This window comes from Callithrix jacchus, chromosome 16, assembly GCF_049354715.1.
Source record: "Callithrix jacchus isolate 240 chromosome 16, calJac240_pri, whole genome shotgun sequence".
NCBI classification, from domain to species: Eukaryota; Metazoa; Chordata; class Mammalia; order Primates; family Cebidae; genus Callithrix; species Callithrix jacchus.
The window spans coordinates 79,584,596-79,607,654 of record NC_133517.1 but is presented as its reverse complement, the minus strand read 5'-3'; the positions used below and the strand labels follow the sequence as shown (position 1 = coordinate 79,607,654).

At 40.2% G+C, this 23,059-nt stretch overlaps 1 protein-coding gene across 1 annotated transcript in view; it reads right to left on the bottom strand.

Annotated features, from left to right (window-relative positions):
* The window catches only part of EXT1 (exostosin glycosyltransferase 1), a 309,139-nt gene that overhangs the window by 7,365 nt on the left and 278,715 nt on the right, over nucleotides 1-23,059 (bottom strand). Inside the window, exons 5-9 of the mRNA XM_035276628.3 lie at nucleotides 15,718-15,850; nucleotides 12,850-12,968; nucleotides 11,648-11,743; nucleotides 5,900-5,989; nucleotides 154-314 (exon numbers count right to left, since the gene is read on the bottom strand). Coding sequence (XP_035132519.1) covers nucleotides 154-314; nucleotides 5,900-5,989; nucleotides 11,648-11,743; nucleotides 12,850-12,968; nucleotides 15,718-15,850 — 599 coding nt within the window. The remainder of the gene's footprint in view (nucleotides 1-153; nucleotides 315-5,899; nucleotides 5,990-11,647; nucleotides 11,744-12,849; nucleotides 12,969-15,717; nucleotides 15,851-23,059) is intronic.

Below are 23,059 nucleotides of genomic sequence, written 5' to 3'. Positions count from 1 at the left end.
AACACACATTTGACACATTAGCAAAACTTAAGCAGGGATGCAGACTACTTTTCATTAATGCCCTTAACAAGATTTGGAATAAGTTCCTACTTATGCAGCAACCAATATAAAAGGTTACGTAAAGTCTGTCAGAGAGATGTCCCGATTACTCACTTGTGGTAAATAGCAGCTCCTGTCAACACCATGGAGTAGTCGTTCGTCCACTTTGATGTGTATCCCCACCGCTCTTTAGAGTTATCCCAGAAGTGGCTACGCGCGGGGTACCCCACAATCCTCTCAGGGAAGCTCTGCCACACCGTGAAGGCAAAATCCACCTGCAGGCAGAACACAAGCCAAACAAGCAATCAACAGCGTTAACAAATGTCAACAAAAACATTACCTTCTCCCTGCTAATTCATAATGCAAAATCTCAAGACTGTGGCGAAACATTAATTCTATGTATTCATCAGCAAATTAAACTGACTGCTTGACATTTTGCCCCATAATTAATTATGCACATTTTAATGTTTTCTGTTAAAGAAACTTCAGATTAGTGTGGAAATGAAAGGAAGAAAAAACATTTGCTGATATGCCCTTTAAAAATTCAGTCTGTTCCAGGTAAGACATAAGTTGAAAAAGCACTTGCTTCTCTTCCCCCCGCCAAAGGTGCACGTGACTTGATTTACATAAGACACAAAGATATCTTTTTTACAACTGAGAAATTTCCCATGTTTATCCAAAAAATGAATATATAGCATATATCATATCCAGCATATATCAAAGCCACAATGTCTAAAATAAAAGCACTCACTCAAGAGTAAGAGAAATCACTTTTTAAAAAAACACAAGTTCTAACAGGAATACAGAGCAGATATCATAAAGGAAACGTAATTCAGGCCTCTTAGGTTTGAAGATGCACAGTTTAAGAGAAACTAGAAGAAAGTATCCACAGTGAAATTCACTAAGAATAAGTGGGGACAAGGCCAACTGAAGCCACAGGATTATTTTAAAGGAAATACAGCTAAATGTCTTTCCAGTGCTTATAACAGCCTAAAGCAAGTACTTCTGAACCTGCTATAAACCAGCATTTATAGTTAGCAAATGCTCTGTTTTCAAATGCAAAAATCACTTCTGATTTCTATGATCATTTTGATGGATGGTAAATCAAAATAATAAACAAAAAATACGCCGGGTGAGGTGGCTCATGTCTGTAATCCCAGCACTTTTGGAGGCTGAGGTGGGCAGATCACCTGACATCAGGAGTTCGAGACCAGCCTGACTAACACGGAGAAACCCTGTGTCTATTAAAAATACAAAAAAATTGGCCAGATGTGGTGGCGCATATCTGTAATCCCAGCTACTTGGGAGGCTGAGGCAGGAGAATCGCTTGAACCTGGGAGGCGGAGATTGCGGTGAGCCGAGATCGTGCCATTGTACTCCAGCCTGGGCAACAAGAGCGAAACTCCATCTCAAAATAAAAAAAATTTAAAAATAAATAAACAGAAAATAGTAACAGCAAACAATCATATAATGCTCATAATTGTGAAATTATGAGCACAATAATTTGTGCAATGGTGCAGTTATAGGTGCTTATGCATTTTAATTCCTTCCATCCTCACAATACCCCGGTGAGGTAGGGGCTTTTACATTCTTCACTTTACAGAAAGGGAAACTAAGATATATTAAAGTTCAAGTAATCTGCTGAGCTAGTAAGTGGCAGAGCCAAGATTCAAACTCTGGCAGTCTGGTTTCAAATGGATTATGTTTGGTATCATAACTTCTCTTTCGGCTCTGTTACTCCAGTGTTAAAAGAAATTTGTCTCTTATACAGGTTATGATTTGCCTTACAATCTTTCCCCTATCTCTTCTTGATAAGCAATACAAATTGGGAATTTCATCAGTTTTGCAAATACTTTGAGTCTTGGCACTGTGATGGTAGCTATGGGACTGAGTGATGCTGCTAAGTCCAAGTCCTGCCCTCTCAGAGATTCAAAAGCAGGACCTGCGATGGTTAATTGTGTCAATGTGACTACACCATGTGGTGCCCAGATTAAAGATGACTTCTGGGTATGTCTGTAAGGGTGTTTCTGGATGAAATTAACATTGGAATCTGTGAGTTCAGAAAAGCAGACTGACCTCACCAATGCAGATGGGCAATATTCAGTCAGCTCAGGGCCTGAATACAAAACAAACATGAAGGAAGGAGGAATTCACCCCCTTTTTCTTTTTGCCTGCTGGCTGAGCTGGGACATCAAACTTCTATTGCCCTTGGACCAGGATTTACACCATTAGCTCTCTGGTTCTCAGGCTGTAGGACTGTCTAGAATTACATCAGTAGCTTTCCTGGGTCTCCAGACTGCAGATGGCAGATCGTGGGATTTCCCAGCCTCCAGAATTGTTTGAGCCAATTACTCATAATAAATCTATCAGTGTATGTGTGTGTGTATGTATATACATATATATTCAATATATATATATATATATATATATATTGAATATATATGTATATACATACACACACACATATATATATATATATATATATATTCATCCCCTATTGATTGTTTCCCTGAAAAATCCTAATATACTGCCCTCTCTTAAGATAAGGAAGACTTAAAAATATGGCTTGTCCCCCAAAGTATAACATCCAGATGGGGCTGGGCACAGTGGCTCACACCTGTAATCCCAGCACTTTGGGAGGCTGAGGGGGGTGGATCACTTGAGGTCAGGAGTTTAAGTCCAGCTTAGCCAACATAGTGAAACCCTGTCTCTACTAAAAGTATATTGGCTGGATGTGGTGTTGCAGGCCTGTAATTCCATCTACTGGGGAGACTGAGGCACAAGAATTGCTTGAACCCAGGAGGTGGAGGTTGCAGTGAGCCAAGATGGTGCCACTGCCCTCTCTCCTGGGCGATAAAGCAAGACTCCATCTCGAAAAAAAAAAAAGAAAAGAAAAAACCCAAAAATCCAGAGTGGGTGGGGGTGGTGTGGAGTGGGGTCAGGGAATTCCAGAGGGGAGAAAAACAACCCAGGGTGGTGGAACTGACATTAAGAAAGCTTGGTAGGGAGCATGTCATCTCAAAGTAAAAAGATAGCAAGGGATGGAGAACATTCACCAGAAAATTGAAATTAGGTTGTGATAACCTACACCTTTTCACTGGCAGTCAATATTAATGGTGCCAAATGATGGGATACCATATTATGCAGCCTATTGTCAAAGAATCAGCCTGGCTGTCAGCACTCTTTGGGGTTTTCCATTATTCTTTGAGAAGGAAATACATGCACTAGCAACTACTACAGAACCCAATGGGTGTTCTCATCACATGAATTTCTTACTATCTTAAAGCTATTTCAAGTCATTTCAAAGGAACTCAAAAGTAAATTCAGAGGAAACTATGTTTCTTGTGATAGCTCTACTTTCATGCAGATTATTAACACATCAAAGAAGGCAAAGGTCAGGTTAAGGCCCTCTCTCTCAAAAACCAACATCTGTTTTCTTTTGAGCAGTGTTTGCAGCAATCCAGATCAATGTAAATAACTATAAACCATCTATAATGCCCTTTATAGGATGCTGTTTAAAAATCTATCCTTAATGCTGCAGGGAGACATTTAAACAATCTAAGATCCTTGGGAAAAAAAGTGAACCAAAATCTATTCACCTAAAAAAAGAGAAAAGAGAAATCCTTGCCCAGGACCATTTTAGGCAACACAACCACTCCACTGATCAGCAGGCAAAAGCAAACCAGACTGCCAGCCTCTTAAATTTACATATCATTTTCAACCCACGTTGACTTCTAATTACTTCACATACAACACATGTTCCTCCCAGCATGCAATGAGTGGTTGGAACTGCTATTCTTTGAAAAGAAATTCACCAGCATGAGGATCCATCATAGCAGTTGCAAGTTATTTCACCATGGGATAGGGAAAAACACAAATTCTAGAGTGAGACTAATTGTCTTGTGCCCAGGGGAAGAGAGAAGATGAATCAATACTGCAGGTCATAGGATGATGATTAAGGTAGCTGCTACAGGTGTCTTGACCATTTGTTGCCCCATGGCAGTGTGATGCTTTGCCTGTGTCTGCCCTCCAAAATCCACTGTCCACTCTTCTTGTCCTGCCCTGTGCCTCGGATGATGGACCCCAATGGGCTGCATCACCTGGTCAGGTTAGGTCAATGGGAGTCACCAGCAGGAAAATCGAGGCAGGACAGAGAGAGGGGTCAGCATATCTCTTCTCTGCTCCCTCTATCCTTTGCCAATAGAGTTCTGGCAGTAGCCAGGTCCTTCCATGATCACAGCACTTATAGAGCAGCCTCTTCTTCCTAGTGCCCTCTCTCAGGGCCTTTGGGAGAAGGAGTTCCTTCTCTCCTTCAGGCCAAGGGGAGGAGCTGCTTTCTGCTATCATTGCTCACCAGGTACTTCATCCTTTCTTATGGGTCTTTTAACCCCATCTGCACCTCCCTAAGTAATCCCAAGTTCCTTCATTTGAATCATCTGATTTAAATTCAGTTTGTTGCCAGGACTCAGATGGATGTAAGCTGGAAATGTGTAACTGAAGTATCTGGCATCGAGACTAGGACAAAGAAATCTCTCAATAAATACTTGATGAATGACTGTGTTCCAGCTTCCCCTGCAGAAAGAGCCAGAAAATATGCAAGCTGGAGTGATCTCTACCCTGTATTCCATAGCTGCCTTTCCCTTTAAATGTTAAACTTATCAATATCCTTTCCTCCTGCCAACCTACATATGTTACAATTGGCAGTGTATCCACCTTTAATCCTCAAAGCCCGCATCCCCCCACCCTGCCCAACCACTCATTCAACAAGTATTTATAGAGCTTCGGCTGCACAGAAAGCATTTTAACAAGGTGAGGCCCAGGACATTTTGTCCTGGGATAGGTTGCCCTGGCATCTAACATCTATGCAACTCCATCTGATGGCAATCAAAAGCAACTGTGGAATTTCAAGAAGGAGACACTGAGTTCACCAGCATAGGTCAACATCCAGTCCTGGCTCTGTGGGCAGCAGGCCATTAGGACCAGACTGGTGTCCAGGAAAGTGCAGGTTAGTAAGTGCCGATGTTGACATTAAAAGAAAAATGACTGCAAACACAAAGGAAAAAAGAAAGGGAGGGGAAAGGCATAAGTACTTGCGTCTCCATGCTTTTTAGTAGTTGCCATTAATAATGTATTTCTCGTATACTCCATTTTTATATAGCTGTCTTTGGTCCCCTGCATGGTTTAAAGGAAGGTTTCTGAGATCAATACTCATTCGAGTTGTAAAAATTGGTTTTCTACCATATCTATCTTTCCTCCTCTCTCTCTCCTCCGCATACATTCTCTGGGCAATCTTATTTTTGGCACAAATACCTGAACATCTGAAATAGGAATCTCCATCACAGCCTTAAAGTGAAACCATTTTCTCTTGTATAGGTGAAAGAAAATGAGCACTTTAAACCAAGATAGAAAAGCTGCCTTTAGAGCCCAAAATAGTGTTCCCTAACTGAGGCTATAGGATATGTGGGGAAGGATGGGATTGTTTCCTCTGGACAGCATGGTGTCAAGATAATGCAGAATAGGCACCCTTCCCCTTCCCCTGCCCCTCAGTTCTGTGCACCTGCCCACAACTGTGCTGTTTAAAAACAAAAAAGGAGGGCAGGCCTAGGAGGAGAGGTGAGGCCCAGTTATGCAAATGAGGAGCCAATTAGCAGAGGCAACGAAGGCGAGATGCCCTCCTCAGAGTGCCAGGTGGCAGCAAGGTGCTAACAGGACTCGGGCTGATTAAAACCAGTGCTGTAGGAAGTTGTGAAAAATGTTCTTGTCTGCTGCCAAGGCACGGCTAAGAGAAGCACTAGCATCGTGCAACTTGGGGCGACTGTCTGAAGAGCCCACCTGCCGCTCCTCAGGCATGAGGTCTTACCTCTGTGGTTGAAAGCACAGTGTCCTCGTCAAGGCTGAGCACAGCGTCTGTGATGATGTTGTCGTAGGGCAGAAAACGGCTGCTCATAACCTGGAAGGAAGTAGGAGGTAGGCAGTGGGGAGGGAAAGAGGTAACTTCAGTCTTGTTTTCAGGACAATTCTCCCATCCTCACCTGCATAAAGAATGTGCCACTGGCCAGGCATAGTAGCTCATGCCTGTAATCTCCGCACTTTGGGAGACCAAGGCAGGCAGATCACAAGGTCAAGAGATTGAGACTATCCTGGCCAACATGGTGAAACCTCGCTCTATTAAAAATACAAAAATTAGCTGGGTGTGGTGGTACACACTTGTAGTCCCAGCTACTTGGGAAGCTGAGGCAAGAGGATCACTTGAACCCGGGAGGCGGAGGTTGCAGTGAGCTGCGATCATGCCACTGCACTCCAGCCTGAGCAACAGAGCAAGACTCTGTCTCAAAAAAAAGGATGTGTTACTGTCATATCATGTCACCCCTCAACATTGAAGAAATGTTATCTCCTATCAATGTAGATTTATTTGTTCAACAATTATTGGGCACCTACTGTGTACCAGGCATCTTGCTGGTCAAAGAGGGTACAAAGATAAATCAGATATATTCCCTGTCTTTGAAGAGTTCATGGTCTGTAGAGGAGACCAAGAAGCAGATGACCAGTCTTTGTTTGAATCAAAAAGTGCCAGGAGACCACAGGATGGAGCAACCAGCTGTCTGGAAGAGCAGATGAAGGCCTTGTAGAAGAAGTGATATTTAAGCAGGACCCTGATGGGCAGAAATCATTCACCAGGTATAGGTAGAAATGAAGCCTTTATGACAGGACTCGGCAGATACAGAGGCAGTGAGGCGAGAATCCACATCCTGACACCCACTCTTCCTGACTGAAAGAGTGAATGGATGGAGCAGTGATTCCAAGTGTGGACGCAAACAATGGGGAAAGCAGATCATTGTAGAAGATGCTGCTTTTACAAATTAAAAACATTTTAAATTATAATATGTATTAGCACAGGTTAGAAAAAAATAAACACATATATTAGCAGCTACAGCAATCAAAGGTAATGTTAAAGTTACAAATAACTTCACTAAAATGAAAAGTATACTAATTTAAAGAAAGATATTAGGCTGGGCATAGTGGCTCATGCCAGTAATCCCAGCACTTTGGGAGGCTGAGGTGGGTGGGTCACTTGAGGCCAGGAGTTCAAGACCAGCCTGGCCAACATGGTGAAACCCTGTCTCTACTAAAAATACAAAAATTAGCTGGGCATGGTGCTCCCTGTGATCCCAGCTACTCAGGAGGCTGAGGCATGAGAATCACTTGAACCCAGAAGGCAGAGGTTGCCGTGAGCTGAGACTGTGCCACTGCACTCCAGCCTGGATGACAGAGCAAGCCTCTGTCTCAAAAAAAATATATATATATATATATATATATGTATATATATATAAAATAATAGCACACATGATTGATGGATTTAGAAAAATTGTGAAGGTGGTGTATGCATAAAGTTTAGGCAGTTATAGAATAATGAATGGTGCACTACGTGTGCACACACAGTGGGGTGTGTGTGTGTGTGGTGGGGGCTTTGAAGATTATGGCATCAGCTGGTAAAATTGAGGGTGCAGAGGTTACCCGGTAATAGTCACAACTTAAACCTTTGTGTTAAATGTACCACAGAAGAACTAACCATAAGAATGCTGATACCATAAGAATAACATTTTCTGAACATTTACCATGTGCCATGAAATGTTGCAAGTCCTTCATGTACATCATCTTGTTTCATCTTTATAACAACCTCATTTTACAGGGGAGGAAAAGGAGATACACAGGTTAAGTATCTTGCCCAAGATGGACTCAGAATAGCACCTTGGCCAAATGGAGCACCTGTAGCTAAATGGAAAGGACCTCAAAAGTGAATTCAGGAACACATATGCCAATCACATGCTCACCACCTTCTTCCAGAAGTTACAGTAATAAAGATGACACCCTCTCTGAATTCACATCTGCCATCAACTTTGAAGAGACAAAAGCCAGGGAAAGGAGCAATTTAACACTGGAGACAAAGGGAAAGAGGGAAAGGGAGATACCTAGCTAGCTACCAGAGCTGCAGTCTCCCCAAATCTGAATATCCCCAGAAGCCAGCTCATCCACAGGCCTCGTCTCAAACTCGGCTTATTTGCCCGTGAAGCTACCAGAGCACCTAGGACTTTAACGAATGGACAGTGCCCGCTCCAACTCATCTCTCAGAGCTCAAGGGACATATCTGTAGCATACTTAGCTTCAGGGGTTGCTCCTACACCATGTGTCAACTGGGTCAGGGTTTTTTCTTTTCTTTTACTTTCTCAGGCTTTTGAAATAAAACACAAAGTGATCAGCAACCCCATAGACACAGTACTCAGAATTCTCAGCCTGAAGCAATCTTCCTGATACTGTTTACATGTCCACTAACTAATGCAGAAACCATTAGCTGCCAGCTTAGCACCACCCTGACCTTTCCCTTGTTAAGACTACAGGGGAAAACTGCAAAGACAAGGCCTATAAATTCAAAACAGCCCAAGCAGCAAACACATTAACTTTAAATTCAAGGCTAGAGATGGAGATTTTTAAATGGAGAGTGAGGAAGATGTAGGACTTTTTCCTCCTCATCTGCCCAACCACAGGTCTTAAAGGGATCTGTTTCCTTTTCTTCTGAACCTGTTTCATCAACAGAGGTAAAAAGCCTGTAAGCCGTCTACTTTCAAATTCTCATGCAGAAATGAGAGGCTTTCTTTCAAATATGTTGCCTCCACGACCTTCTTAAATGGATTAGCATGAGAGGAACCAATGTACAATGTACTTACAAAGTCAATCCTAAGTGAACTGGGTTTTCCTTGTTCATTTAAGAAAGATTTAGCTACCATGTGAAAGCCCAACTCCTTTAAAATTAAAAAGCATGCTGGTCGGGCATGGTAGCTCACCCCTGTAAGCTGAGGCAGGTGAATCACCTGAGGTCAGGAGTTCCAGACCACCCTGACCAACATGAAGACACCATGTCTCTACTAAAAATCCAAAATTAGCTGGTGGTGGCACATGCCTATAATCCCAGCTACTCGGGAGGCTGAGGCAGGAGAAACGCCTGAACCCGGGAGGTAGAGGTTGCAGTGAGCCGAGAGATCGTGCCATTGCACTCCAGCCTCTGCGACAAGAGCGAAACTCCGTCTCAAAAAAAAAAAAAAAAAATTAAACATGCCTAGGAAATGACCAGGATTCAAGAAGTTTACTGTCTTGTGTGGTGTATGTGTGTGTGTGTTGTGGAGGTGGGGAGGAGGGTACATAAGTAAAGTACATAAATAATTATAGAAAACACAATAATAGTTACGATTTATTGAGCATCCATAGTGTGCCCACACTTCTCAGTACATTTATTTATGTAGTCTCATATAATCTGATCTTTTGGCTTCCTTATTAGTTACGTATTATGACTCCATTTATTGAAAAAGGGCATCAAGACACAGAGATTAAGTAACTTGCTTTAAGTCACACAAAAATAAGTTTGACTTTAGAGCCCATAATGCAAATCATAACATTATGATGCCTCCCAAAAGAGTAGCCAACATTGATTGAATCTTTGGTGCATATATAATAGGCACAGGACTAAGCACCTGATATGCAATGATCTCATTTAATCCTCAAAATGAGCCATGTCCTAGCCCAGGTTTCCTGCAATACTGAGCCTGAAGCAAGACTTACGTGCAAATGCTTCACTGTGAAGTGCAATCCCAGGGCACTGAGAGTCAGGGAAAAGACACAGGAAGCACCCAGCCCACTGGATTCAGTGCCCAAGGTGGAGGCAAGGACTGAACAAATGCCAGGAGCCTGAACATAGATGCAGCTCGGAGGATCTGAGGTATCTTGTAAGAGACATCTGATAAAGCCCACGAGAAAGGTACTATTATTATCACTACCATTTGATAAATAAAGAAATGGGGAGTTTCTTTTCACTGAGAATGAAAATATAAAATCAATCAGTGAGTCAGAGCATGAAAATGCTACACTACCTAAAGAAATCAGAATGGCCCCCAGACAGACTAAAGTATGTCTGAATATCCTGACATATCCAAAGAAAGACATTTCCACCAGAAGGAGAGCTGTTCTCCTTGACCCAACATACAAAACAAAGAATTCCAAAGTTGAAAGTTAACTGCCTGTATTGGAGCCTTCTCGTGGCTTCAGGCATTGGAATTGGGACACTGCCATTCCTATGATGGGCTATTTTATGGGGAGGGGGAGGATATAAGGAGTGGCATCAAACCATGCTTATGGTGAGATGGATTTGCGAGGGAGGCCTGTGATTATTCCAATATCCACCTTTTCTCATTAAATGCTTACCAAACAGCTCTCTAATTAACAGGTTGCTTGACTCCAGCCTTATGAGTGCCGTGGCTAAATGTGTCACATTCCCCACTGTGTTCCAAGCATGTTACACAGTACTCAGCACACAGGAGACACTCATAAATGGGAACTGAATAGATAATGCACTGATCATCTTGTCCGTGAGATGGTTACAATTCTCATTGTATTTTATCAAACCATATGAAATTGCCACATTTGGTGAGTCGATGATGATATCAAATGGTTCAGTCTAATAAATTGATTTTGTCATTCTGGCACAAAGGTGTGAGCCACTCTCTTATGACCTGACCCTTTGGGGACTGATGAGGAAAGTCTTTTAGATGACACCGCTTCTCCAATCTCAATTTCACTTAGTAGTGACTGTTTCCTTCACAATGGGTGAGATCTATAAGAAAGCAACAAACAAAAGCTAGAGAAAACAGAGCCGGCTGCTCTTTAGTACAAGAAATTTCAAGGATGAAGTAGCATCAAACGGAAGCTTTGAGAATATGTGGGAATGTTGACAATCAGAGATAGTGAAGTTAAGGAGGGGTGGTCAAGATTTACAAATGGCAAAGTCAAAATCAGAGGGAGGAAGAGACACGGTGCAATTCAGATAATTATAAATGACCAAATTTGGGAGGGGACAGGGTCTGTAAGGGAAAGCAATGAGAGAAAAAATTGGAAGGCTGTCTAGGGCCAGATTATAGACAGCCTCAAATGTCAATTAGAAGCATTAGCAAGTGAAGACCTTAAATGGCCAGGAGATGATCAGAAAGATAGTTCAGCTCTATGCAAAGTGAACTGGAGAACAGAAAAGGAGCCAGCCATACAGCACTTGTGAGAATTTTTACAGGGAGATGGCAAACAAAAGTAAGGTGAAAATGTCCTTTTTAAAATGAATGGGAGAAAGAACCACCATTCTGATTGACATAGCTCATTCAGATTAATCAGCCAAGCAAACCTCATGCATCAGCACCACCATCAGCTTTATCTTCATCCTTGTCATTTAGGAAAAGACAACTATTGCCAGCAGCGGGCTTGATTTAATCCCAACAGCAACCCTACAAGGTATGTATTATTACTTCTATTTTGTAGATGAGGACACTGAGGCTCATAGAGGTTAAGTATACACACAAGGTCACAGAGCTACAAAAGAGTTGGTAATTAAGACCCAGGTTTCCCTGATTTGAAAGCCTATTGCTGTCAAAGCTAAGAATATTCTGAAAAAAAGTACACTGTTAGAAAAATAATCCAAAAACAGGGAGAAAATATCTAGGGCCAAGTCCTAAAATGTCCCATGGAGAAACAGATTCCATAGTGGCTTCATACATGGGTCCCCTTCGAGTCTTACCTTGCTCTCTCCTTCAATGACGATGACAGGCACAGCAGTGGCAGGCCAGCGGTGTTTGGCTGGTAGAGGCTTGTCACAATTCCATAGAACTATGATCTGAAAAGGATGGGGTTTATTAGATGGCTGGGGTAGGCTGTATTTATGTAGATGTTCAACCGAAAGCCTCTTCTTAGAGACAAAGAGAAAGAGGAGCTAGAGATCTCAGCAAGACAGAAAGGCAGACATCAAAACTGAATTTTAAAGTGAGTCCATTTCCACACAACCTCAGAACCTTAACACCCCAACAACTGGAGAGAGGACAGAAAGGGTAACAAAAAGACAAAACCTGTGTCTGAGGATAGGGGAAAGCTGCAGAAAAAAGAATTTCAGGGTGGCTGGAGCTTAATAAAGTAGTTTCCTGAATTCTGGTATCTTATGATGGCGTGTGAGATAACAACTCTGATCAAATTAAATAAAAATGTACACTGAGCATCTGAACATCTGCTGTGAACTTGCACTACACCAGGCAATGTGGGAGAAATAAAAGAATTCAAGCTAGAACTAGGATGAGCTCATGTTTTACATTCTCTAGAATGGTTGCTGATTTTATAGACTTTATAATTTCCAATAAAGGCATTTAGTTCAAAAATGCATACTTCCTTATTGAATTCTTTCCTCATTTGTAAACCTTCTTGTATAAACTAATTCGCAAATCAGAAAAACCACTGTTCAAGTATGGGAGCAACACTGATTTGGAAAATATTGTTACCACAGACATAATCGTCTGCTCCCAATTTTATAATTAGTCATGGTTGCTATGAAAAGAAAAGTTGACGCTCCATGACACCACCAAGTCTGCTTCTTCATTGAAGCTTAGTTGTCTGGGTCCTCCAGAGGCTTCTGGGATGTTACTTTATTATTTTGACATTTAAAAACAAAATCATATGCTTATATCTTCTTTACAGAATGTGTTGCTGTGTGTGTATATATATTTTTAACCCTACACCAGTGCTAAGGTCTTTCTGTAACCTACCCCTCCCTGAGCCAGATTTCACTTCAAAGAATTTCTAAGTAGATGAAAAGGCTGTAAGGAGTCGGGAAGAATGAAAGGGAGCAGCAGGGTGATGTTAGAGTCCCGGGGAGTCTGGGGCATTACAGGTAAGGAGGGGTCTCTGGTCTGGAGCTGGAGCAGGCAGGGGCTACTCTGTCAACTTCTCACTCACCTGGGCACAGTACTGGGACTTGGCTGCAGCCACAAGAAGCTTCAACACTGGCTGGGACTGAGAGACCAGGGGGGTCACCGCATGGATGACTGCAGTGAATTTGGAGGGGGGCTTTAAACCTGAAATAGAAAGCAGAGCAGAGCCTAATGAAGCGCTGGAAAACAAGACTTAGAAAATTACTCCGCCTTGCTCCGCTGCCTCATGCTGGAGCAAATGTTCCCTCCTGGATGATTTCTCCTTTGCTTCTTATGTCCTGACAGGACAAAAACAAGATGAAAGCTGCTGGCTAGCTACTGCCTGAGTCTAGAGACCTCAAAAATTCCAGATCAATGTCCACCTCTGGGTTCTTGCTTTGACGTCTTTTGCCCCTCTTGGTGATGTTTCTGTGATGTTCTTTTGGCTTTTTAGGTACCCAGTGTCTAAATACACACACCACTCACCACCCTTCAGAGTGGTACTACTTCTGGTCACTTGCATCTTCTTATGTATTTAATTAAATGTGCTAGCTCTCCCATGGTATATGCATGTGTCTAATTTTTAATTATGTAATAAAAGGGTTCTGCCTAATAGCATTTCAAGTAACTAGCTAGTAGGAAAAAAGGGGAAAGGAGTAACATCCGGGGTCTGATTGTCGAGGTCTGAATCCCAGATCAGCCACTTAGTCATAGTAGGACCTTGGAAAGATTACTTAACCCTCTGTTTCCACAGTTGGGAAACCAACCTGACAGTAACAGTGCCAAACTTATGAGATTGCAAAAATTCAGTAAATTTGGATGGGTGCCGTGGCTCACGCCTGTGATCCCAGAACTTTGGGAGGCCGAAGTGGAAGGATCACTTGAGGCCAAGCAGTTTGAGACTGGCCTGGCCAACCTGGTGAAATCCCATCTCTACTAAAACGCAAAAATTAGCTGGGCATGGAGCTGTGTGCCTATAATCCCAGTTACTCGGGAGGCTGAGGCTGGAGAACTGCTTGAACTTGGGCCAAGATGGCACCACTGCACTCCAGCCTGGGCAACATAGCAAGACTCTTTGTCTTAGGGAAAAAAAAAGTTAATGCATACAAAGCACTTAGAACAGGCCTTAGGAAATAACAGTTACTCAGTATATGTCAGCTATCATTATCATCACCCTTACCATCATCATCATTATTTTGGAGAAGAAGCCTCCATACTCCCAGAATCTCCTCTTTGTATAGCAGTGACATAGCTAAGAAAAAAAGTATGTGATGCAGACTTTTGCCAATTCCGAGTTCTGAAGCACTGAATTAAAAAGGATCATAACTATGCAAAACAACCACTGTCACCAAAGAGAAGTGACATGGCTTCCCCCCAAGGAGTTTTCCCATAAGAACTCACTAAGAAATTAGAGACAGGTTAAGAGCTTTTTAAAACTTCATGGGTTTAGACCCACTAATTTGGCACGTTAGTGGCTTAATTGTGAACAACACAGCACAAGGGCATTCAAGTTAAGCTTTGATACAGATGGGATAAAGGTTAGAATCAGACTATATGTGTATTACAGGATTAAACAAAGGTTTTGTAGAGAAAATTATAACATCCAGCAGTAGCACTTTAATTGTATGTAAGAAGCAAGTTAATCTTCCCAATATCTAGATACGCATTCAAAGTTTTGCCAAGTAAGAATAAACGTGTCTGAGGGATTGCTTTTTCAACAGGAATGACAAGTCATTGCTTTTAGATTTTCCTGCTTTTAGATTTTAGATGGAGTTAGTTAGCTCTCCTAACTCCATCTTACATATGATGAGGCTTAAGAAGCATCATTTATATACCTCTAATGTGCTAATTCCAAATGAAGATCTAAATATTGTACAAGAAATATACAGAAATTCTTGTCAACCACTGCCTCAATCTGACAATTTCTAAATTCTAAATAATACGTTACTCAAATATCGACTATTCACTGAATTAGAGATGGTTCCTGGAACGGGTTGGGTTTGGATTAAAAGGTTCTTTGTCAATGGTTGATGCTCCTGGCCACGAATTTCTTTAGGTTTCATCTCCTCAGTTTCAAGCTAAATGTGTACAACTTAAAAGGATGAGGGTGTTAAGGAGAGCAACAGCACTGAGTGGAAAATCTTGTCCTTTTGCTGTATCAACTTGGAAGATGCTTTACTGTCTTAGGGTTTCTCAAGTATAGAATTACAAATGAGGGGAAATGTTCATGATGTTCATAACATGAGAGGGACTGCGGCTCCAAACACGTGAATGTCTAAGGCAATAACAGTAGCCAGTGTAGAGATTCATCCCTCTGCCATTCCCTTTTCCCTGTTGTGTTTAGACTAAAAACTGCTTTAAAGCAGAGATTGTATCTTATTTGACTTTTTCTTTCTAGTACCCAGCAGTACATTAGCATAGCACATAAGAGGAGCATAACAAACTTTGGAAAAGTGAATACATTTGTGCTTGTCATACATTCTTAGTTATTTCTCCTTTTTTCTTATTCAGTTTTTCTTTGGTATGGAATAGAGATGTTGGGATTGTGTAAGAAAAATTGGGGAGAGCTCTCCGAACTCCATCTTATATCTGATGAGGCTTAACATTATAGCTAACCCATTGCCATGTTCAAAATGATCCATAATTTGGGGAGGCTATTTTTCAAAAAGAAACAACTCTACTAAATATGAAGAATAGCTGCACAGATAAAAGTTTTTCTTTTTCTTTTTTTCATCTTGCAATGCTCTGCTCTGTTTTTGAACTTGTTATGTCACTTATAACAAGTCTTTAGAAAAAGCAATCTTCAATGCAGGGTGTTAGATGGGTCCCATTAGAATAGAAGAATAAAGGCCCTTAGTTCTGTATGACATCTTGTGGGTAAACAAGGGCAACTCCCTGGAGGAATCTCACTTACCTAAATTAGCATAGTAGTAAGGAAAATCTCCCAGGTAAGATGAATACTGTGGTAGTACGAACAATCCTCCCGGATGTTTGTTCCATATTAAACTGTTACGTGATATGTGCTTGAATATTCTGTCCTGAATAATCTAGAAAACAAAAGCGTAGCACACAGTGAGGATGAGATCCTGATGATATTTGGAAAGGATAATGTTCAATCCAAATTTGAAAGATGGTGGCACTCAGAGTCGTGACTCTACCCTTCCTCCCACTCTCATTCTCCAGATAAAAATGTCTTCGAGACAGAGAGAATAATGGAGCAATGAAAAAGAGTAAGAGAAAGATATGAATTATAGCCAATCAAGTTTCCTAATTAAACTTCAGTTAAACCATAAATTCTATCTTGTCTTTGTATAATAATGAGTCCATGCTCATTCCAACATAGACTGTGTGCAACAGTTAGTCTTTCCCTGATGGTTAAACATCTAAGAACTGGTCCCAGACTCCCATCAAGAAGATCTGTCCTCAGGGGACAGAGAGGTCAACGTAGACCATGTAGACACTGAACAGAAAGCATATTGAAGACATGACGTATTCTAGAAGCGATTGAGGTTTTGAGCTGTTCCTTTAATTCAAGAGTTAGATGTGTTTGCTTATCATATTTTATTTTCCTTTCAAAGTCAACTGGAGGACTCTGGGTGCTGGTTACTGAAGTTTTCTATATTTCATCTCGTAGTGAGTAACAATTGCTTAAAACATCCTACATAATAGGACAAGAACCATAGCATATGAAGACTAATAATAGCCAAGCTAGTTCATTAGTTTCTTTGGACCTTGGGACCTTGCAGATCATTAAATTCTACATTTAGAGTCAAACATTCTCCCATCCCAAATCATTTGTTAGTTGAATGTGATTAGTCTACTTTATAGCTTTCTCTCTGTGACTTTCAAACTCTTATAATTATACCATCCACTCATTAGAATATGATTTAGCAAATAATTAACTTGGTACGGAATTTTATGTTTTCAGCAAATTTTTTTTTTACATTAAAAAAAAAAAATCCTGCCATAAGTCTTAAGAGATTTAAGACCCGAATCACCACTTTCCAGGTCTCCATTTAATGCAATGTGATTTTAAGTACAGACTATTTTAAATGGAGTTTTATTATTTGCTAAGGTTATTAACAAGCACATCTCATTCCACATGGTGACTAGATAAGTAATAAAGTGGGCTACATTTATCTTTGTAAATCTTATGTTTATTTTCCTAATGACAGAGAAGGAAGGATGCAAAGAGAAAATTCAGAAGAACTCAAATATCTTAGTTCAATGATGTCTGCATTTTATCTTTCACCCAGATCAAAACTGCTAATTTTATATGGCTAGATAGAGGTTTCTAATTTGGCGGAGATTTTAGGGACCTAGTGAAAATATTTATTTTTCCTTTTTGTGGTACAAGAGGGATGTGTTAAAATGCTGTTGTCTTGGCATTAATTATGAGAAAATTGTCATGGTTGTGAAGGATTTTTTTAACATGGTTAGCAATTTCACTTTGTACAACATTTATTCTTGATTTTTATTATTTGTACTTTCTAAAGGTGCTGTCTATTTATTTCCCCATTATAGTTTCTTTTTAGAGCCTTTTTATTTATTTTTTTTCTTTTCAAATTTATGTACCTTTTAGCATGTGGTCACTTAAATACGTTTGGATATCAAGACTGAAAATAAATTGACAATAGACAGCATTATAAATTGAACCTACAGACAAATGGCATGGAACTCAGAGCTGTCACAAAATGGGTCATCATTCACATCAGGTCTTTGGGTGGTATGCTTGTCACTGTCATAGACTCTCTTTTTGGTTCTGTATCACCAAGGTTATGATAATAAGATATAGCACTCTTCTGAAATAACAACAAGCATTTTATACTGTCTTCCAATGGATCTTGACAGAAAGATACAGGACAGGTCAGAAAGCAACAGCAAATGTGGAATTTAACCTGGGCCAAGCAATTTGCCACCATTGTGTATTATTTTCCTCATTTGTAACAAAAACAATAAAATACCATATTAATTACAATAGCCCCTCAGAATTTAAGAATAGCTGCCTAAATTGTTATACTTAGGTCTTGATATTTGCCTTTAAAAAGAAGCTCATTCCTGTGTTCATTTTCTAGGCACTGGTTTTTCCATTTACTACATAGTTGTAATGGTACAGACATTATATATTACAGATATTTTTCCATTTAATAGTATTCATGATTTACTTATTCTTAATGACCAGTTTAGCAATTTTTCCATGCAAAGCAATGAATATTTTTATGAATAAAATTTTTCACATTTAGGATTTTTTTTTTTAAACAGGGTCTCAATCAGTCACCTAGGGTGGAGTGCAGTGGTGCGATAATAGATCCCTGCAGCCTCAAACTCCTGGACTCAAAAGGATACTCCTGCCTCAGCCTTCTGAGTAGCTAGAACCACAGAAGACGGTCACCAAATCCAGCTAATTGTTATATTTATTTTTTGTAGAGATGAGGTCTCACTACGTTGCCCAGGCTGGTCTCGAACTCTTGAGCTCAAGCAATCCTTTCTCCTCGGCATCCCAAAATGTTGGGACTATAGGTGTGAGCCACTGCGCCAGACCAGAATTGATTCTGTAGGACTTTGTTAAAGGGTAAAAATACTTTTAAGGTCATTCATAAGTATTGCCAAGTGTCTTTCTAAAAGGTATGTATCAACTTGCCTTCTCGAAAGCATGAAGGAATATGGATTTCATTTCACCATATAGAAAGATCATTTTTCCCCCCTCTCCAATTCATCCTATCACTATATTGGACAGCTCCCAGAATCTTTTCATGACAGTTAGTGCTTACTCTTTATTGTTGTGGAAGAATACATCAGATTTAGAGGTTGGATGTTTCTTTGGCTATAAAGAAAATCAATAAACACACACATACAGAAACACATAATACATGACTTTTTTTGTTATGGTCCCAGATGGCACTCTCGATAAGGATGATATTACTAATTGATGTGAATTCATAGGGAAGAATGACAGGCTCCTTATTTTTCTTTGTATGTATCCTCTGTTTTTCAAATAATGGACTACTGGTTACAGGTTACAGTCATTCTGTGTAGCCCTTCATCTTTTAACCAAAGCACTGTAGCCTAAGACACATAATGCCACCATATGCCACCTCAACTGAAGCCAAATCAATCTTCTATTTCCATTATCCCATCGATTTTACAGTATCATTGTATGATAACATCAGCAATGCCATGGTTTGGATGTGCATGGTTAGATAACTGAGGAGGAAAATGGAGCATACTTCATAAAACTCCACTAACTATTTACCTTCCTAGCTACCACTGGCTCTTTCCATATATTATTATAATCTCAAGCACTTTCTTTCGCTTGTCTTGATTATGACTAAGCTCCAGTGATTCAATCCCTAGTGCCAGGTTATTGTGCAATATTCTGACAAATAACGGAATCCATGAAGGAGCACTGTTTGTTTTCAGTGTCTTATCATTGTCCCCATTGTTACTTGTCAATTTGCACACATACAAAAAAACCCACTGAGCTCTACAGAGTCTAGCTTGATTAAATAGTTCCTTATTACCAAGATGCAGCATTACAAAATTTCAATCAAACTGGAAAACCTAACAGAATCCTAGACGGAGTTCTGTACAATGAAATGTACTAACAACTTGACCCTGGCATTGAAGAGAAAATGAGATGTCCTGTTTTCCATTGAGTCTAAGCACTCTACTTACAACTCTAGGGTTCATAACATCTGAAGACCCCATAATCCCATTCTCACGGCCTAGAATATAGCAAGCAAGAAGGACCTAAAGTTCTAGGGTCTGAGTACATAACATCCTGAGCCCAGGATCTTCAAATCTATGCTGCCTAAGGGTAACTGTGAATTATTCTCATGCCTTAGTAGCTCCAGCAATGACTAAATGAAGTATATTATCTAAGTTCTAAGCCAAGTTCACATTTTTGATATGTGATACTTATTGTTCTTATAAACACATTCACTGTGTTTATTTGTGTCTGTGGATGGCATTTTCTTCTATTGCCCCTGATTTTCTGATTATGTTGAATTCTGAGGTAATCTGAGTTATGAAGTATTTTGGAAAACTGGGTAGTACCTGTCATGCAATTTGGTTGAGAGGTCAAACTGTTACAATCCAATCTTGGAACTGTATAAAGAGATTTGACAGTTGCTATAAATTTGAATGAAGTATATGGTTTTTAGTGTTTAAAAATAAAATTGTGTTGCTAAAAAAAATCGCATGGTTTAAATACAAGGGGGAAAAGGCCTTTTTAGGTTCAGAGATGAAACAGCTTGATCTTACTTGGATCCTGTTCTGATGAATGTAAGACATCCAACTGTTACAATAGCAAAACTGAGCACTGCTAACTTAATAGGTGGGAGACAAGATCCATGCAACACACCATATGCAAAAGACATGTAATTAATGAGATATTATCTTTCATCTGGCAAATCAGCAAAGTGGTAGATGTGTATGTTTTAATTATGGATCTGTAAAGCTGACAAGAGCATAGCAAAAGAGAGTCATGCCCAGACAGCTTGTGAGACTCTAGGGGAATATAATTTTTTTGGATAATATTTTGGCAAAATAGAGTATAAGCTCTAGAAATGCCTAGAATCTTTGGTTCATTAAGGTCACTTCGGGGACTACATCCTAAAGAAATAGACAGAGATGTAGTTAAAGATACATGTAAAAAGTCATTGATTGGGTAAAGATACAGTTATCTATAAAAAATAAATAAAAATAATATTAATAGTAAATAATAGCGTATTGGTTTAAGTAAACAGAAGTTCACAAAAGGAATGCATATTAGGGTGAAAAAAATTAAAACACTGAAACATGGTCTGGACATATTAGAGGTAAACAACAATAGGACAGAATTAAAAGGCCAGAAACACCCCAAAAATACGTAAAAGTGGCATGAGAAAACACTGAAGAAAGAAACGTATTGGGGCTGGGCACGTTGGCTTATGCCTGTAATCCCAGCACTTTGGGAGGCTGAGGTGGGTGGATCACTTGAGGTCAGGAGTTTGAGAGCAGCTTGGCTAACACGGTGAAACCCCATCTCTGTGGCACACTCTTGTAATCCATAACTACTTGGGAGGCTGAGGCATAAGAAATGCTTGAACCCGGGAAGTGGAGGTTGCAGTGAGCTGAGATAATGCCACTGTACTCCAGCCTGGGGACAGAGTGAGACTCTGTCTCAAAAACAAAACAAAACAATCAGCATTTGGCATATTATTTGAGCCAGGACTTCAAATTCAAGGAATTTATCCTAAGGAAGTAATATTAAATCTGTACAATAATTTGATGACCTTGAGATGATTTACTGTAATGATGTACATAAAGATAAAAAGCCAGAAACAACCAGAATCTACCCAATCAGGTGATAACATAAATAGAATATTTTATAGTCATTAATTGTAGAAAAAAATCTAATAACATGAGAAAATATAAACATTGTTAAGCAGAAAAACAGGTTATAATAAAAGTATACAAAGACTCCTTTTTAAAACTAAAACTACAATAAATTTTGAATTTATATATAAAAATGAATATATATGTTTGTGTGGATATATATATCAACACTGGTTTTATATGAATGAATGATTTTGTATTTTACGCTGTTTTGTATAGTTTCTAAAATGAATGTATACTTCCTTAATAATCACTCCTGTAATCCCACCACTTTGGGTATTCAAAACCAGTCTGGGCAACATAATGAGACTTCGACTCCACAAAAAATTAAAAATTAGTCAGGCATAGTAGCTCATACCCATGGTCTCAGCTACTCAGAAGGCTGAGGTGGGAGGATTACTTGATGTCATTCCAGCCTGGTGACGGAGTGAGACCCTGTCTCAAAAAAAAAAAAAAAAAAAAAGGCCAGGCATGGTAGCTCATGCTTGTAATCCCAGCATTTTGGGAGGCCTAGGCAGGTGGATTGCCTGAGGTCAGGAGTTCGAGATTAGCCTGGCCAACATAGTGAAACCCTGTCTCTACTAAAAATAATTAGCTGGGTGTGGTGGTGGGTGCCTGTAATCCCAGCTACTTGGGAGGCTGAGGCAGGAGAATTGCTTGAACCTGGGAGGCGGAGTTTGCACTGAGCTGAGATGGTGCCATTGTATTCAAGCCCAGGGAACAAGAGCAAATTCCATCTCAAAAAAAAAAAAAAAAAAAAAGACACTCTGTACTCCAAAAAGGGAGAAAAAATAACATTCAACATTCTTTAAGAAGGGCCTATGAAGGATCTTAGATGGAGGTCAGGATTAAAAAAGCAAAGGATCACTCTTAAATATTCAAATCTGCTACAGTGTACAGAGGTGATGATGCTTGCAGGAAGGAAGCCCTTGGAAGTCATTATAATCCTGACCCCTCCATGGGGATGGGCCTGGGTCTAAACACCCTTTTCATCCAGTTCCTGAATGAAAAAATACATACACTGTACTTAAGAGGACACTGACCAGAGCTTTCCCTAAGGCGGGAGCAGGAGCCCAAGCTCAACGTGGGATGCATACATGCCCCAGTGTGCCTGGAGCATGAACAGCACTGGCTCTGATACTCAGAATGGCAAGAAAGCAGCCATGTGGACCAAGCAGGGCAACTTCAGTTTCTTGGTATTACTCAGACTTCTCAGTGTAGGTTCCACATTATATTAGCTTTCAGAGCACTCATCACTTTTCTAGAGTGAATTCTGCAAAGGGGAGGCCACAAATGCCCCCACGTCATTTTGGGAACACCTCAGATTCACCTCACCAAAGATCTCCGCTCTCCTTCCTGCAAACCTGTAATGCCTGAGTGTGCAGTTTCCTGAATCTTTTCCCAGCTCTTTATGCTTCTCTGGCATAGCCTCAGGCCAATGCTACCTGCTCTATTTCCAAAGGTTTTAATCCTCTCCATGCTTCCTTTTCCTTTTTCCATCCTGCCTTAATAAAAGCATCCTGAAGATGGACATCCATCTGCTTAAAATATTTTCTGCTTTCACAAATTTAACACCTTCTGTGCCACATGAGTACAATTCTCTCCTTAACACAACTTTGCCACAGTGATGCTGGTTGGCTGGCTTGCATAAGTCTTAAGAATTAATTTTGCTGTCCCCCAATGCCGTCAAACTGTAGTACCCAGAAAGCTACTTATGTTTTTAGAAGGGTAGAGGATTTGCCCTTACTTGGCCATTATATATTTTTATCTTTTTTTTGAGACAAAGTTTTTCTCTTGTTGCCCTGGCTGGAGTACAATGGCACAATCTCAGCTCACTACAACTTGCACCTCCCGGGTTCAAGCTATTCTCCTGCCTC